A 16,893-nucleotide genomic window follows, 5' to 3' on the forward strand; every position below is an offset into this window, starting at 1 on the left:
GATGGAAGTGATCCAGCCTGGATGTTGAATTTAGGTCGGGGGGCGAGCCGATATCGATAACACTGATGACGTAAACGCGTCAAAATCTCTGTTTACGCGTTGTCCGAACCTCATCCCAACTTGACGTACGACAACCTCAAGACCCGTTCCTGTAAACTGTCCCACGTTCATGCGACTGGAGTTTGTTGCTCTCCACTGGCTATGAAAACAACCTTGATGAGGATCTTCACCACTGACCTTGCACCTTGTCATAGTGAAACCGCATGCATAGGTAGGATTCGAGACAGTAACAGCCTCATTCATAGCTTGCACGGTTGGTAGACGTGAGAAGTCAAGGTAGGTACAACGTCAATATTTCACAGCAGTGAGAGATTACGGCCATAATCGTCAGCCACTCGTTGGCATATTGTGGTAAAGGTCCGCAGACTGAGGCGACTAGGTAAGGATATCACTTCCACTAGTTTCGGTTGCGGTACAGCAGCATTCGATAGAAAGCCACCGTTTCCGTGGGTAGCAGCAGGGAAGTCGTGGAGGAGTCGTGGAAGAGTCGTTCTTTCCTTTTCCAACTGCGCTTTGCGCTTCTCGATTCTCAGTCGACTTGCTAAGTCCTTCATAACTTCACTCAACTACGCCGATCACTTCGACTTTGGGTACAAACCAACTGCAGACTATACCAAATACCCCGACTGGCCTACCAACTCACCCAAAAGCATGTCGACTCCACCCCACCCTCATTCGCCGGTAGCCCCGCAAGCTTACTGCAGCGCTTACAATGGCGGCAAAGTGTTAGACGAGAAAGGCATGTTTCATCACTTTGTCCGCCAGCCAGGACCGAATCATGAACTCAACGGCTATTGGAAATTTAGCAATTACAAGGATGACCAAGGTGCTTATGCTCGTGGTTTTGCGACACCAGAAGAAATTCTGCTGGCGCAAGACAGTGGTGAAGAATCTTTCGATAAGATTACGTTGACGTGGTTGCCGGGAACGAGCGATCCAACCAACGGGAAAGCAATAACTGGAACGCCGGCTGCGCATTTGGAGACGATATACAGTGAACGGCGAGTGCTGGGAAAGTCCATGTCGTTGCGAGGATGTATCCCATTCTATCCTCTCGCCAATGACAGAAATCTACGCGCCTATCGAGCTCAGAGGTACTTCGGTCAAAGTGGAATGCAGCATCGGCTTCCAGCTCTTCCGCAGGCTGCTCAACCTTCATCACCGTTCGATACAACGCATCTGTCTTCCCAGAGTTTCGCGAATGATTCCGAAGTGCAGCTTGAGCGGGCAGCTAGCCCGGTGCAGCAATTACATCCTTCCACCCAAACTGCGAGGGAGAATCAGCTTGAACCGCGCGTCTCAGGACTGACCAACGAAGCACCCCAAAGCTATCCTGTTGTCTTAACACACGTCCCCGAAAACACGCGCAAATCGGCAAAAAGCACACCATATACCAGAGTCCCACCGCTATCTACACAGCAATCCAATACAATACCAACGACGGCTAAGTTGCAGAAGAGTGCAGAGTTGCCACCCATCCAGACCCAAAAGTCTGTTGATAAACTTTCGCGCCAGCGCTCATCAAAACACCCAGCCACACTTCCTATTCCTGGCTCAGGTAGCTTCGACCCGAACGCCCAATCTCTTGCTCCGTTACCCCTCGCCAGCCGGCATATCTCACAATATGGCAATCCCTTCGACCAGTCGCAATATCAACAGAGACCACACCCTCCTTGTGTAGTTAGCACATCTGACTCAGCTTGTTCATCGCCATTCCATACAGCGTCTTCGTCGTACACGACATCACCACGCACTTCAGTCTCTTCGATGCCAGATTCATTACGAGTTGCGTACGAACTTAGTCGTACACCCCGTGCATCGTTGCCAACACGAGTGCCGCTGCCACAACCGCCGGTTGACCCTGCACTACTTGCTACGCTATTCGAACGCCCGACCTTCCCTCTGGAGACACAGTTACATGGGCACAACCACAATGCAGAGGCTAACCTACCATCTTCCTGTCCGGATGTGGCTACGGAAGAGCTTCATTGCACAACAGACGCGACTGGTCGTAGTTTAGCGTCCAGTGTACAGAATCTGGAGCAGTCAAGTACATTGAACAATCCGGATAGGAACGTGCCTGTCTTAAAGCGAACAACTGCATCTGACCTTCTACAAGTGGAAATCAACCGTCATATTGGCCGGTCTCGTCAAGTTATCGTCCCTATCGAACGTATTCAATCGGACTCCTGCACGTCAAGAAAGGTCACAAATGCAGCTCATAAACATGACCGCTCATCGGGCAGAATCACACCACTTCAAGAGCCACCTATGGGCCCTTACGGTAATCCTTACAGACGTGATTTGGGCAAAGAGACGACTCTACCAGGAGCACTGGGTGATTCCAACAAGGCTGTTCTAAGCAAAATCGACCTAAACGCAGAGGTTTTGCAACCGGTTGACGAAGCACATCTAATCTGTACACCTCCTTTGACCCCAAACAGCTCACTTACACAATCAAAAAATGACTATGATCTCAACGACAACGATCTTCCTCCAAAACACTACGTTGAAGACCTTGATCCTCTTGAAACATTTCTTGACCCTTCGGATCCATTCACAACGCAACCTTGCATGGACTGTGAGCAAGCCGGTGAGCATAAGTGGGACTGCCACATTGGCCGTAAGTGATTTCAACGAGGAGACCGTCTGGTTGCCATCTGAATACCAGTTGGTCGAATCAGCTACTTCTTGCCCCTTTCGTCATACAGATTCAAGCTAACCATGCTACAGTGGTCAAGTCTACAGAAACACTCACCATCCTCGACTATCGAGATCTCACTGAAGCTACCAAACGGTTTGATCCCGGCCCATTCATCGGAGAAAATTGGCATGTTGGACCGCCGAAACCGCCGGAGCCGGAGGATAGAGCTGCACAGATCATGGGTATGGCGGATGTTATACGAAACGAGATCACATTCAAGGATGACCCGGAGCTTCATGCGCTACCCGACGAGCTCATGATTCTCTTGTGGGCCATGAAAACCTCCACCAATGTTGAGGTCGTACAAGAATAAGTCACCACTTGTGTTGCAAGCTATGGGCCCACGTATGATGTGGACTGACGGGGTTGTTGGAAATCGAGCGTAGGTATTTTGGTAATACTATATCTTTGTAGATGAGAGCGAAATGCATATCAAGCCTTTGATGCCATTGGTGTCATGACTAAAATCCGTTATAAAGGGCCCGACTATCGATCTTTTCGATTAATATCATCATCCAAGACATCATTTTCGCTCGCTGTAGAGCTGTTAATGGCGCGCTTCTCATCTATCTTCTGACTGGCACTCACCGAATCACTGTCAGCCCGAAACAATGCGGTCAAGCCTTGGCTCGAACCAATGACGCACACAAGCAACGCTTCACAGTCGGGGGCTTGTATTCCTCTGCTTGTACATCTCATATATTCCCTCCTGGAACTTCCTGGTCAACGCCGCACATTTCGCGTCACCGGGCGGAAGGACTTGGCCTGCGTATAAGCCGCAAAGTCCGGTTTTAAGGTCGACCCACTGTAGGAAATTAGCTTCTCCAGAGGTCATCAACCTTGATGAGACTGGGTAGAAGTGGAGAAGAGAGGGTGTTGCGAGAAGTTTCGACGACCTACCCATACCAGATTCGGTAATCCACCCCAAATCATACTTCCCGCTGCCATGCCTTCCTCAGAATCTGAGGTGAGGAGAATACCGCCGAGACCCCAGTCCTTCACGATGGACTGCGGTGTGCCACCCATCGCGTTGTTCATCTGCACGATATTGCATGTCAGCAAGTCTTTACCTTCATCGCGTCGTTTGCAAGGACTCATTGTCGACCTCGGTATATCTGTATGGAGAAAACACGTACCGTTTCATCCTTTAACATCCCATTCAACATCCCCTGACTTCCTTTGCCCAACTGCGGCTTGAAAAGCTCCTTCACCGTATCTTGTTTCAAGATTTTCTCGTTTTGGTCTGTGGTAAGTACCGCTTTCAAGATCTTCACATATTCCTCTGCCGTTGTAAATATGCCCTGTCCTCCCATACATTCCACCACCTCTTCATGAGCTTCGTCGTGATACGGCATTTTCGAGCCCGTCCATCTCAACCTCCCCGTTTCGTCGCGCAAACTCATATCCGCCATCCTCTCCTTCATATCTGGGCGCGAAGAAAGCCGGAACGTCATATCCTTGATTCCCAGCGGTTCCCAGAGATTGGTCTTCATGTACTCCTCGAGCGTCTGGCCTGTCACACGTTCGACTAGTAAACCCGCGTAATCGAGACTTGATCCGTACATCCAGCTTTCGCCCGGTTGAAAAACAAGCGGCGCATCGAAACGTGAGAGTAACTTCCCGCTTGTTCCCGTTACGCGATTGTGATGTTTGAGCCACGCCATGAGCAGGGGGTGCAGAGCATCATACCCCAGGCCACTCGCGTGCGTCAACAGTAGTCTCAGAGTAATCGGCTTGGTGTGCTTCTCCTCAATGGGAGACCCATCCTCCCTGAAGCCGGTGAGGATAGGAAAGTCTTTGAGTTCGGGGATGTGAGTGTATACTGGGTCATCCAGACCGACTTGCCCTCGTTCAACCAGCTGCATACAACAGATGGATGTCATGAGCTTAGTACACGAAGCAACCCACATGACAGTGTCTTGTTGGAAGGCCTTTGCAGATTCATCTTTCATCGACGTCTTGCCAAAGGTCTTTGCGTACTCGAACGTGCCATCCCGGTTCGTGGCTACGAGGGCACAGCCAGGGATTTCGCCATTGGCGACGGCATCCGCTATTAAAGATTCGAAGGAAGACATGGTCGTGGGATAAGTGGAGAAGATCTTGCAGTGCTTTGGCGAGTTCCGTCGCGGCGTTGTGGTGTGATGTGATGATGAAGAAAATCGGATCAGTAGAAGCTCCAACCTTGCGGGATATAGTAACTTTATAAGCGATCAGCGTCGGAAAATTGGGAGTATGCGATCTAATCTCACTATGGCCAAGCAGGTGGCAGCGCTGACTGTATTCGCAGATCAGAACACGTATGACGAGGTGAGCAGAGGCCTAATCCAAGTGATCGGGGATCACACGAGAAGTTGATTGCACAGAGCGACGCGCGTACACCAGTCACAGTATACCTTCGAGACAACAGTCAATCAAGTGTCATGTCAGACTTGAGGATGAATTGGATCGTTGCAGTTGATGATGCCTCGGCTCAAAGAAGCGCGGAAGCGGGGCATTACGGGATAAGTTCAGATGGCGACTACCGGTAGTCTGCTACCGCATCTAACATCCAGAATGTCGTGCGTCGCTGATCCGTGACCCATGTAGGTATCTACTTCTTGCATTTACTACTCAACTTCCTCTTTATGGGCTATCCCGAGGCCTTTGATATTGACCATTATTACCTCCTAGTCTAACATAGCATGCCGAGATGCAACTATCAGATATTTTGATCTCTGATAACATTGGGCTGCTGCAATACTGGCCTACTCAGAAAGGACTTAGCGTCGCAAGAAGTGTCATACTATCTCTACGTAAGTGTCGTGATGAGCACGTTATGAGCCGTTTAGCTTCGTTATATCCATCAAATCGAGGTACAGGTCTGCCTTACTTTGTGCTGATTTCCATTATTAACCGGTTAGTAACAACTATGCGGGGGCAGCAATGGATTGCTCCATCATGGGCACTGTCATCGTTTGTTGGCTATGAGCGACCCATCTCACTATGCTCAACTTCGCTGAGATCGGACGAACATTGACGTCACATATCATAATACGAAGATGACGAACTAATGAGCCGTCAAATAGGTGGCAGTAACCGACGTTGATATATGCCTCTAATAAAATCCATCTTGCGTTTCAATCGAACCACTGTGTGTTTGCACTTCCATAACTTAAATTTTCCACACTCACAGTAAGAGCCAGGAGATCCCTTATAGCGTCCACTTCTTGAACCATTTCAAAATGATACTGGTGGCTTCCGCTTCCTTACATGTCAACTTCGTCAAGTCGCTCTCTGTATCTCTGTTGGAGAATGAGCTTGGCCAGTCATGTCCGAGATTCGTGTAGTTGTAATGCACGACTTGGTCGTTACCCCAGCTATATCTTGTGACCTTCTTGCCTCCACTACAGAGATGACTGGATGTATTGGCGCTGATTTGAAAACTGTTTCGTTCGGCCCAATCATCAACGTAGGCGACAATGCTGGTTGTGTTGCGTGTCTTGCGTGTGTTTAGACCACCGGCATAGAGGATTGTAGTATCCTCGAATCCATGGAACTCCGTGATGGGCGTCGATTGACGTAAGTTGTTGCAGGAAGGAAGTTGTTGGGCTTCATTCAGATAGAAAGCCCCGGATACAACGGCAAATGCGGCGAATTTTGCACCTACAATTGGATCACATGCAAGCAGACCAGTAAAACCTCCTCCGTTGGATTTTCCTGCTGCGTATACACGGGTGGGGTCTACACAATAAGCGTGTTCCAGGTGATTCAGGATCTCGAGGGTGAACAATGTGTCGTTGACGTATGATGGTGCATCAGGGTCGCCTTGCCATTGTTGGATGCCTGTATTGCTGGTCTGTAATGCAATTAGTATGTTATTTCGGAAAGTGTCGTTGAAGTTGACATACCGGCCATCCTTCCGGATACACAGAAATCCCCTTAAACCCATATGAAGCGTTCGAGAATTGTGAAAGCTCTTCTTGAAACAACGCATCCCTACTGCGCCCATGGAACGAAAAAATGACGGGCACTTGTGCATTGTTGGGATATGATCGAGGGACATGAATGCGGTAACGTCGAGTTGTACTCGTTTGGTTGACGCTGTCACTTGAGATAGTGAGGTTGACAGAGTGACCCAGCTGCACACCTTCCGGTAGGGCTTTTCCACACGAAGAGGCTGATGTAGTAGGTGCCTGTGCCCGAGTGCCGCTGCTCATAGAGAGCACGGAGGGGACCAAACAGAGAAGTAGAGTCGACCTCATATTCGAGACCCAGGAGACTGGTAGATATATGTGTTTCTACGATCAAGTTGACAAAAGTGGATTGAGAGTCCGTTGTACAGCTGGGTCGCGCTGGTTTATAGTCAGCAGTGATAGATCTTGTATATATTTAGGAGTTAGTGTCCATTGTGCGTCCCCTCATATGGTGGGGAGACGATATGTCGGTGAGGAGGGTCTATTTGTGGAAATCATCAGCTGAATTTACCGGATCAGACTCCAATCTGCAGGAATCATGCCAGGAAAAGTCAAATGTAGGATTCCATGACGCGGCCAGAAAGGCTGTTCTGTAGATTTCCCAGCAGTACCTGTCTCTCCCGCCTCTTCCGGCTTTCCTGCCGATCTCACCGCTTCAGCCCCTCTTGCTAGCTTAGACTAGTAAGCTACGTTAGCTCTTCTATGACAGCCCAGCGAATTAGATGTCGGGCTATAGCTGACACATCAAGTTTTACTAATGGATTTTAAGTTATGTGTTATCTTTTATGCTAAATTCTTACAAGCCTAAAATCTTACAAAAACATATCTCGTACGTGAAGCGTGGAGCTAGTGCATGTTAGCTGACTTATGCATCTAGTTGTAAACCATTAGACCTCGATGACGGTCGCTTGTTCATAAACGAGATTAACCTAGTCAGATCTCTTGAAGAAACTAGGAAACAAAGTGTTAGGAGGCTGGGTGGGAGATTGTCGAACTAAGCTGATTCGTAACTGCCACTTAATTTCATCGTTCGACAAGGTGGCTGTATTTAGAAACTTGCAAGGGTGGTCATATCATGTTCAGCCAGCACCATCATGCAGTATCTGCACGATGTAACGCGATGTCCCGTTGGCGCATGTAAGAGCCGTGAGTTTGATTCTTCCTGTATGGTAACTGAGGAATCTTAGCCCAGCAGAATTACTGTGTCGACCGAACCAAACACCTTTCCATCTAAGCAATTCAAATATTACAAAGTACCAGATTGGAATCTGACCAACGGTACAAGGTATCATATTGCTTCTGCTATCATCATTCCAGAGCGAAATCTCAACCCCATAGTAGTCAGGGTAAGTTTGGAGTGAATATCGACTGTATCTTCTTGGAAGTTCTGTCCTTGACTTGTTCTGCCAATTTTTATTCTTTACTCGCCTGATCGTCGGAATGAATAGAAATGCGTAGGCGGATGCATTCATAGAATCTTCTGTAGAGTTCTATATACTTCTTTTCCTATTGTTCGTTACAATGATTCAACGCTATTTATGGATAATCTTGCAGCTTGATTGATAGCTCATCTCGAACTTGCAAAACTGGATCGCTTTACAGTGTCCAGACATCTTAGGTAAATCACGTCTCTCACTCCATTACACAGCTCTGCTAGTCCGCAAGTCAGTAACGCTAGTCTTGCGCAACAAATTGCAATACTAATTCTCCGGATATAAATCAGTATCTCTGCCATATGTAGTAGCCGGAACAAATTAGACGGAGATATCGTGAACTTGTATCAATACGTCGGAATGAGCTCCGATGTTGGTCCTCGTTCCGCATGGGACACCATGTACCAGGAAGGGTTTTTCTTATGAGCGAAGTCGCAAACGGTCATTTGTTCACCCAGAACTAACGTTGACTGACCTTGAGAATCGAATTCCTATAATATGCAATTCAATTGTACGTTATTACGTTCGGTTCGACTTGTCTATGCAGACTTGTTAACAAGCACTTACGCATCCATTGGAATCTAGTGCACGAGATCCACCCTGTGAGAGATAAATCCGGTACCGAAATACCTAATCAACCCAAAAATCTGGAAGAAAGTCGACGCGTATGAGAGAACAGATGGATTGATCATGTTCAGAGGGAGGTTGCCTGCTTCCGAGCGCTCGGGCGCACGCTAACGTCAGAGGCTAAGCTCAATAGAGCCAGTTGTGCCTTGGCTCACATCGATACACATCCACAGCACACCACATTGTAGCACTGCAGAGATGAATTTTGTAACGAAGAGAAGCATCACGAACATGCGCATGGTGAACAACTTAAACCGTGAAAGCACTCCATGTAGGGCTCTACGATCGCTGTGTACCGTGCAACATGATTGGCCGTTGTCGCTTAGACCAGCGCTCAGGACAGCGCCGCCCAGTTTGCAACTTCAACGCGCACTCGCACCACGTCGCCAAAACTACTTCATCAACTCCAGCTCTCCACTTCCCACTCACCACCACTTTTCATCAAGAGGTAGAACGCGCTCGACCCAAAGAATTGTTTGATACCCATATCGACAATATTAACGCGCGTTTTGGGTCGGAAGTGTCGCTGCGAAGTCCGGGAGAGGCCACCTGGTCTGCCGTGCAGGATTTGCAGTCACGTGCAAGTGTCTTTGTTTTGACTTGACCTCACGATCCCTGCTGCAGCATGACGCAACGGGTTACTGGGCAGCGCTTTCGCCAGCGCAAGCTCTCTACCAAACAGAACCTACTCGTCGTGCGCGAGCATGAGGTTGAGAATCTCGCTGATGATGAAGCGTCGCGACATATTCCCAAGGTCGAAACGGGTGTCGAGAAAGGCGAGGAGATAGTGAGTTTTCTACTAGACCATTTTGGGCCTTCATCCTCAGCAAACCTGGTATCGCGACGGCGCCTGCAGCCGTTTGCCATGTAAACACTCTACTGCTGCGAACGCACTCCTACCACATGCTGTCTTGTGCGTATTCAAGCTGACGATGTCAACAGGAGCATCATTTACAAGCAGTAATCTCTGCCGCACAGGCAGCATCGCAAGGCACCGGCGGCAAAATCGCTCAGCTTTACATCCCTACTCCAGAAGCCGTAGCCAGTAAGCTACAGTATGAAGATCTGTATCCCAAGAACTTCACACAGCCTGCAACGTACATTCGGTTCTCGTCCACAGTAGAAGACACGTCTGGATGTCCATATTGCATGACCAGTGATGATGTCGCATTCCTCAAAACCCTCAACCAGAAGAGAGGTAAGGGCTCGCAATGTTCTGAGGACGAATTCGAAGAGGTGATCTACTTCTTCGAAGAGACTACTCAGACCAAGCAGCCCTATGCCGCCGTCGACAATTCTCCAGTACTTGCATATGAAGACTTTGAGTCTGAGTTCGACGATACCGTCAGTGAGTCGGCGCGGCGATTTGCGAAAGACATCTACTCGTACTGGAAGAACCAGCGTTTGCTTAAAGGCAATCGCTCGCTTCTACCGACCTTGAAATTCGAAACAAACCTTGATACTGACGATGCGGATCCGTATGTTTGCTTCCGACGGCGCGAAGTACGCCAAGTGCGAAAGACACGAGGCCGAGATGCGCAGGTAACAGAGAAACTGAAGAAGCTGAGAAAGGAACTGGAGGAGGCTCGTTATATCATGGCGCAAGTCAAGCGAAGAGAAACGATGATTAGAGAGCAACTGTCCACAGACAAGCAGATATTCGACGCACGTGTCGCCGTCAAGGACATCAAGAGAAAACTGAGCATCAAGGGTGACGATGAAGAGCTCTTGATCACTCAGAGAGTAAGTCGACTGGAGAAAACGGAAGAAACGAACCATACTAACGCGTCACAGCCGGCTCCTAAGCCTAAGCAACGGCCTGATCTTGAGAGAGTTCGCCAGAACATTCCTGGTATGAAACCTCAAGTCACCCGCGCAGACGGCCGACTTGTCGACAATGACCTCGTGTACCTTGAAGTGGAGCAGGCGAAGAGGACAGAAGCAATCGACACCTTCATCGAAGACAACTTAGTCAAGCACCAGAAGTGGAATGTTGGCTGGGTAGATGCGACATGGCGACCCATCACACCACCATTGGAGCAGCCTGCAGCTCGATCTGATTTCCGTACGGTGTTTACTGAATCACAACTGCCCACCCCTCCAGCCTCAGTTTCTGACGGAGAAGGTGCTGATGCGATGGCAGTAGAGCGGGTGAGTCGTCCAGTCGACACTCAAACGAGTGCGCGAATACGGTACGGTACGCCTCCAGATGACGTCCCCTTCCACGACCAGTCTCGGTACCGCCGGCGAATTGGACGAGGAGGGCGGATGATGATCGACCGACGTGGTGTGAAGCGACAAAAGCTCGAGACTAGCGTGATAGACGACCGTATCGCAGATCGCCACAGATTCTCCGGAGACAGCAGCGAAGATGAGCAGACATACCCGGTTGACGGCTATAGCAACCTTCATATCAGGTATCGAATCATGATCGAGCGGCAAGGTGATAAACAGCATTCTCAACAAGCTGCAGCAAGGAATCCAAGCAGAGCCATTGAAAACCATAATCGATCGGCGTCTGGGCACCTCCTTCCTCCCACACCTGCGAATACTGGCGCTGGCGCTGGGTAGTCCTCTCAATCTTGTTTTGTTCTTTCGGTGTTTCTTGATGGTGGTCTGAGGTGTTGGTTGTGGCGATTATACCCTTTGTGTTTTATTCGAGTGGAGGTGGACGACGAAGAGCAAACTTCGACAGATCTACCAAGTTATTTACAGAACTCCTAGGTGGTTGGTGGAGAGTACTTGTGGTATGGCTGGATAGGCAATAGATTAGCGATCTGGTAGAACCCATTCGTGTATATATTAGCTGCAGTGCAAGGTCGCACAGCATCGGCCTCGCACTGTAGTGAAAAAAAGATGAAAACTTACCAAATTTCTTCAAAAACAAGTCCTGGTTGTTCGCATCGAATTGGAGTTGCAAAAGACTTCCAACGTTAAAGCACACTGTGTTCTTCTTGCATGTGCTTAGTGCATCTTCATGATTGTTGGGCCGTAGATTTCCCCATCTTCACGCTCTTTGCTTCTTCCCTGTCCCACCCATCTCCACATCCCCGTCTTCGTCCACCTCTCTTTGCCTCTTAGACCCGCCTCCATCTCTCGTCACCATCTCTGCCAGCAATTCTTCAGCGTGTCCCAATAGGGTCTTCTCTCCAACGCGCACCGCTTTTGCCATAGCGTGACGTCGCGCTGACGAACTGTATTCGCCTAATGTTGGTACTTCGTCTTTGGACGTATGGACGTCTTCATCTAATGTGGTTGCATACTGCGCGATTCGAGTTTGCACTATCTTGTGCACGAACTCGGTGCCTTTGCTGGTCATCCTTTCTGGCTTGGGAAGCTTGCCCTTACCCTTCAGACGGTCGAATTCTTCGTCGGAGAGCAAGAGTGTTTCGACGAGGATAATAAGCTCGGGAGAGAGGCTTTCTTGCAGGGTAAAAGGGCTGCTGGCTGTGATGTCGTAGCCCGAGTCAAGAATTTCGTGTTCGTCAAGGTATTCGAGACGTGATTCAGAGAGTATACCTGCTGTTGTCGCAAGGTCGGTAACGAGGTCCATAGGAATTTCTGCAACGTCGTATTGCGTGTAGTTGTCGGTAATGTATCCGTAGCGTCGCAAGAGGTCGGAGCGTGGAAGCGGGCCGTAATCATTGAAGATCTCCTCGCCGGCGCGAATGGGCTTCAAGGCCTTCATATCGAGGTACTGAGCTTCGTAGAAGAGGCGCGCGTTGTTACGGTCGGCGTCCGCATTCAACATATCCGCTAAGGGAACCATACCCTTTGGCAACGCCTCGTCTTCGTCCTCCTCCGCAAAACCCTCCTCGTCGACGTCTTTCTTTGTGACAGCGGGCTCGACGTCGAATGCATAGGCCATGATCAGCGAGCCCATTTGATGCATGAGCTTGACATTGCGCTCATCCCGCATCTCTTCTGCCCTCTGCTTTGCACGCTCATCTCCCGCGAAGAATGTCTCCGCAAACTCTTTGATCACAGGGAGTAGCTGCTCCAAGAACATCTCATTGGCGCTCTCTTTGCCGATCTTGTGTACTACTGCGCTGGCTTGCAGTTCGGCCAGCTCGTCGTCAGACCAGAACATGAGGGTGTTAAACTCGGAGGGTAGGACGGAGAAGTATGGAGCCCAGTTTGAGACGTCGCCGTTGAGATACTCGTAGAGCATTACGAGGATGAGTGACAGCCATGGACCGAGCATTTCGAATGTGGCGGCGGGGATCTCATTGGAGAGGACTGAGTTCTCGACGCTGAGAATGGCGGAGCGGGGGATGCGGAAGAGGACCTCATGCTCGGCGATGTCTTGGGTTGCGACTAGAGAAGATCAGTTGACGAGTCCAAGGGGTTCGTGCCAGGTCATTTGGTGAGATTGTGGGGTGGGCGAGAAGTTGGTACAGAGATATTGAACAGCCACTTACTAACGCCTCTCCCAGCCTGCGCATGGCGCAAATCTTCGAGTTTGATCTTGGGGCTAATCTCTGCTCCTGATTGCTGGAGCCATGCCAGAAATTTCTGGCTGGCGTCGTCGAAATCTGCCATGGGTAATCGAAGAAGCGTGCGAATGTCGAGGCATGAAGTCCAAGGATTGGAATTATGCGAGGCGAATCCCGAGACTCCGATTCTATTGGTCATCACGACTACAACACTGGAAAAAAGTACACTTCCAATCCTGCGCAAAATGTCGGCACACTTTAAATTTAAATGCAACTCTTCTATCTATATTTCGAGGTTCTCTTCTTTCATGAGAGGGTTTGATAGTTGAGTCGAGTCAAGCGCATCTGTAACGTCACTCAACCTTCCGTGGGTGACGTATGTTCATGGATGCTAGGATTATTGTAAAATTGCATATATCTACTACCACAACATAGAACTGGAGAAGAACATATACGATACATCTTGAGTGAATTTTCGATTCGACATGAGGCTTTTCAGCCCTATGAGCGCATCTACCTAATCGATAAGAACTTTTGCTTGGCAACGTTCTTCGTCAGCCCCGCCATGTGAACCTTGACGCGTCGAGCAAGCATCAACACAACACATAAATACCCACACGATGATCGCCATAGGACTCGAAGGAAGCGCCAACAAGATTGGGATAGGCGTCATTTCTCATCCTGGACCAGATAAGCCGCCTATCATTCTCTCAAACCTCAGACATACGTACATTTCCCCGCCAGGCGAGGGCTTCCTCCCAAAGGACACAGCACTACATCACCGAGCATGGGTTGTGAGATTGATAAAACAGGCGGTGCGACAAGCTGGCGTGAAGATTGAGGATATTGATTGCATATGTTACACAAAAGGACCTGGCATGGGCGCTCCATTACAGAGTGTTGCGCTTGCAGCCAGGACCATCAGTCTGCTCTGGGGGAAACCCATAATAGGCGTGAACCATTGCGTTGGGCGTCCGTATTGCACAACTTCAATGTCGTTGCCTCGACTGACGACATACAGATATCGAGATGGGCCGCGCAATAACTCACGCCGATAACCCCGTTGTGCTGTACGTCTCAGGTGGCAACACTCAGGTGATCGCATACTCCGCCCAACGCTACCGTATCTTTGGAGAGACACTCGATATTGCGATAGGAAACTGCATCGACCGTTTTGCTCGCACCCTCATGATACCGAACAACCCTTTCCCCGGATACAATGTCGAGCAGCTGGCGAAGAAGGGCAAAAATCTGGTCGATCTGCCGTACGGCGTCAAGGGCATGGACGCGAGTTTCTCCGGCATCCTGGCTGCTGCTGATCTCCTCGCGCGAGGACTCGATGAATCACTCCCTCACGCAAAACGATTGAAGACAGAAGACGGAGAAATTGTTACACGAGAAGACATGTGTTTCTCACTCCAAGAAACCATCTTCGCCATGCTCGTCGAGATCACTGAGCGCGCAATGGCACACGTTGGGTCGCAACAGGTTCTTGTCGTTGGTGGCGTGGGCTCCAACGAGCGGTTACAACAAATGATGGGTATGATGGCGAGGGATCGAGGGGGCAGTGTCTTTGCGACTGATGAGCGGTTTTGCATCGACAACGGGATTATGATCGCGCATGCTGGGTTGCTGGAGTACGGCACAGGAGTGAGGACAGATTTGGGGGATACAACGTGTACGCAGAGGTTTAGGACCGACGAAGTATTCGTAGGGTGGAGAGATTGAGTGTGAAACAATGAGATACCCCGGACTGATGTTCGCCAGCTTTTGACACAGCTGGTGCTGAAAATGCTGGCGACTTTGCCGTTCAATATGTATTTTGTACGGGCAAGTCTCATAGTACCATTTCCCCCCAACCGAGATTCCCTACATGTACAACTTGTTTTGCCTACTTCGTACTTTGACATTTCGCCAGCCGGCGAGCCTCGCCATGTCTTGTTCTTCGATCGTTTTCGGTATATGCCACTCAGGCTGGAGGTCAAGTATCCTCAATCCATTATACAATGTACTGAGTATCAACACCCTCACGCTGCTGTTCGATGATCTGGCTCCTCTAAACTCGTCATAATCAAGACGCTACTGCCTTTTGAGACAATGCTCAGGCTATTGGGTAATCATCCAGTACGTTTTTGGAATAATTGATTAAGTGAGTTAAGAGGAACGCCGCGCAGACAAGGAGGATATGATGCTTAGTTGTGTCGATGTTTGGTTTGTTACACGACGAATCCGATCGAGGTCCTGGAAGGGAAGAGTTTGTATCTACAAGCAGTGAAATCCCGCAGATTCGATTAGAAGAAAACAGTAGAGAGAAGACAGAAAGAGCAGACACCATGGCTAGGTCGAGTCGAGCTTTTGACCGCAGCTGCTATAATCTATTGCGGGTGGGAGAATAGGTTCACAAAGACGTTTTCTTAGTTCCATACTTCAATATACCATGGGGGAGAATGTCCTTTCATTGTATACTTTTCGAGGGACGCAAGCAGCCATCTTGCAGGCACATACGTAGTCTAAGATAAGGCAAATCATTTAGATGATTTGATTTTGTTTTGGTTTTAAGATAGATAGTAGAAGTATCTACTAAAAGACATAAGTCGTTGTCTTCCTATATCTAGAAGCTGCCAGACCAGATATGACCCACACTTTGCCGAGCAATACACCATGATATCTCTCCACAAGGTTTTTGACAACAGTCTTTCGGAAAGCAGAAATTCAAAAGCTGACAGAGAGCATGAAGTTGTTGAGGTCAGCTTTTGTCCGTCACCACGCCCATGTCACGGAGAGAGAGTCAAAGACTTTTGGCTATCGAAGCCAAGCCTGTTGAAGGAAGCAGATCAACTAAAACGATATAATATATACGGGTTATTCGCAGCAGAATACTTGATTGATAATTTTCAAACAGACACCACCCATATCTCTGGTACTCCAGAGTTTTTGCTTCGATGTTCGAGGAAGTGTGTTGAAGAGGATGGGTGTGAACACAGGCTCGGAGAATATAAGGCATCCTTTCAAGCCCGCCCCGAACCACATCATCAATGGGAAGTAATGCGAATTCTCATACTGTGCCAGAAATTGTACTCTTCTTCTTTTATCGTCGCGGTCATGTGCTTCACCACACTTCATCTCAGCCCATGCCTAGAAGACTCGAGTTTTTAGGAATACAGACCTGTCTCTCGACGGTTGGACAAAGTAGAAAAGGGGGTTGGTTGGAGTCACAAGACAAGTGGTAGATATATATAGACTATCGGATGCACAACAACTTGCTCGGTCAGTCATAGTTTCCCATAGAAAGACAGCCCATAGGCGTTGTGATGTATTGGTTTTAAGACTCTGACGTAGAAAAAGACTCCAAGCTGTCGTTTCGCTGAAGATATAAACAGGTCATGAATGCTGGACGGGTTTATTTTGAACATATCTAGAGAGAAATGAACAGTACACATCACAACACCCATCGTACCTTCGTTTTCTACCGTGCTTGTTCTTCTTCTTGCAATGATCCCCGCGCCACAAACATGCAGTTCAATCGGGAGACTTTTCGAAACAAAGATGGAAACGTTTTGGATAAAGACAAAGCAGGACATACAAGTTTATATCTATCCATTGTTTCGCGTTCTACAACCTCTCACCAGGCGTATGGAACTGACCCACCGCTCCACCCTTTACCATGGTACCCTTGTGTG

At 48.9% G+C, this 16,893-nt stretch overlaps 6 protein-coding genes across 6 annotated transcripts; 3 read left to right on the forward strand and 3 right to left on the reverse strand.

Moving 5' to 3' along the window:
- The first annotated feature begins 559 nt into the window (after nucleotides 1-559).
- On the forward strand, nucleotides 560-3,250 carry P153DRAFT_35007 (uncharacterized protein). Its single transcript, XM_033666273.1, has 2 exons — nucleotides 560-2,683; nucleotides 2,794-3,250. Exons 1-2 carry the CDS (start codon nucleotides 712-714, stop codon nucleotides 3,075-3,077), a joined length of 2,256 nt encoding a protein of 751 aa, XP_033522724.1. The 5' UTR covers nucleotides 560-711; the 3' UTR covers nucleotides 3,078-3,250.
- A 172-nt stretch (nucleotides 3,251-3,422) lies between these two features.
- P153DRAFT_293648 (beta-lactamase/transpeptidase-like protein) lies at nucleotides 3,423-4,839 on the reverse strand (the record flags this gene model as incomplete). The annotated part of the gene is made up of 3 exons (XM_033663905.1): nucleotides 3,423-3,569; nucleotides 3,665-3,802; nucleotides 3,901-4,839. The coding sequence occupies 3 exons, from the start codon at nucleotides 4,837-4,839 to the stop codon at nucleotides 3,423-3,425; spliced, it is 1,224 nt and encodes a 407-aa protein (XP_033522725.1).
- Nucleotides 4,840-5,954: 1,115 nt separating this feature from the next.
- On the reverse strand, nucleotides 5,955-6,960 carry P153DRAFT_293052 (carbohydrate esterase family 1 protein; the record flags this gene model as incomplete). Its single annotated transcript, XM_033663872.1, has 2 exons — nucleotides 5,955-6,599; nucleotides 6,652-6,960. 2 exons carry the CDS (start codon nucleotides 6,958-6,960, stop codon nucleotides 5,955-5,957), a joined length of 954 nt encoding a protein of 317 aa, XP_033522726.1.
- Nucleotides 6,961-9,402: 2,442 nt separating this feature from the next.
- Nucleotides 9,403-11,348, forward strand: P153DRAFT_292813 (uncharacterized protein; the record flags this gene model as incomplete). Its single annotated transcript, XM_033663857.1, has 3 exons — nucleotides 9,403-9,568; nucleotides 9,736-10,520; nucleotides 10,572-11,348. 3 exons carry the CDS (start codon nucleotides 9,403-9,405, stop codon nucleotides 11,346-11,348), a joined length of 1,728 nt encoding a protein of 575 aa, XP_033522727.1.
- A 436-nt stretch (nucleotides 11,349-11,784) lies between these two features.
- Nucleotides 11,785-13,319, reverse strand: P153DRAFT_292623 (SET domain-containing protein; the record flags this gene model as incomplete). Its single annotated transcript, XM_033663843.1, has 2 exons — nucleotides 11,785-13,094; nucleotides 13,199-13,319. 2 exons carry the CDS (start codon nucleotides 13,317-13,319, stop codon nucleotides 11,785-11,787), a joined length of 1,431 nt encoding a protein of 476 aa, XP_033522728.1.
- Nucleotides 13,320-13,805: 486 nt separating this feature from the next.
- P153DRAFT_367501 (peptidase M22, glycoprotease) lies at nucleotides 13,806-15,194 on the forward strand. Its single transcript, XM_033668288.1, has 2 exons — nucleotides 13,806-14,185; nucleotides 14,235-15,194. The coding sequence occupies exons 1-2, from the start codon at nucleotides 14,092-14,094 to the stop codon at nucleotides 14,939-14,941; spliced, it is 801 nt and encodes a 266-aa protein (XP_033522729.1). The 5' UTR covers nucleotides 13,806-14,091; the 3' UTR covers nucleotides 14,942-15,194.
- Nucleotides 15,195-16,893: the final 1,699 nt, after the last annotated feature.

This window comes from Dothidotthia symphoricarpi, assembly GCF_010015815.1.
Source record: "Dothidotthia symphoricarpi CBS 119687 unplaced genomic scaffold P153scaffold_12, whole genome shotgun sequence".
NCBI classification, from domain to species: domain Eukaryota; kingdom Fungi; phylum Ascomycota; class Dothideomycetes; order Pleosporales; family Dothidotthiaceae; genus Dothidotthia; species Dothidotthia symphoricarpi.

Excerpts from the sequence above, each read along its gene's own strand:
- P153DRAFT_35007 (XM_033666273.1), top strand. The coding sequence starts at position 712 with ATGTCGACTCCACCCCACCCTCATTCGCCGGTAGCCCCGCAAGCTTAC. Across the intron at positions 2,684-2,793 it reads GTGGGACTGCCACATTGGCC|TGGTCAAGTCTACAGAAACA; the intron begins GTAAGTGATTTC and ends ACCATGCTACAG.
- P153DRAFT_367501 (XM_033668288.1), top strand. The coding sequence starts at position 14,092 with ATGGGCGCTCCATTACAGAGTGTTGCGCTTGCAGCCAGGACCATCAGT. Across the intron at positions 14,186-14,234 it reads CGTGAACCATTGCGTTGGGC|ATATCGAGATGGGCCGCGCA; the intron begins GTCCGTATTGCA and ends GACGACATACAG.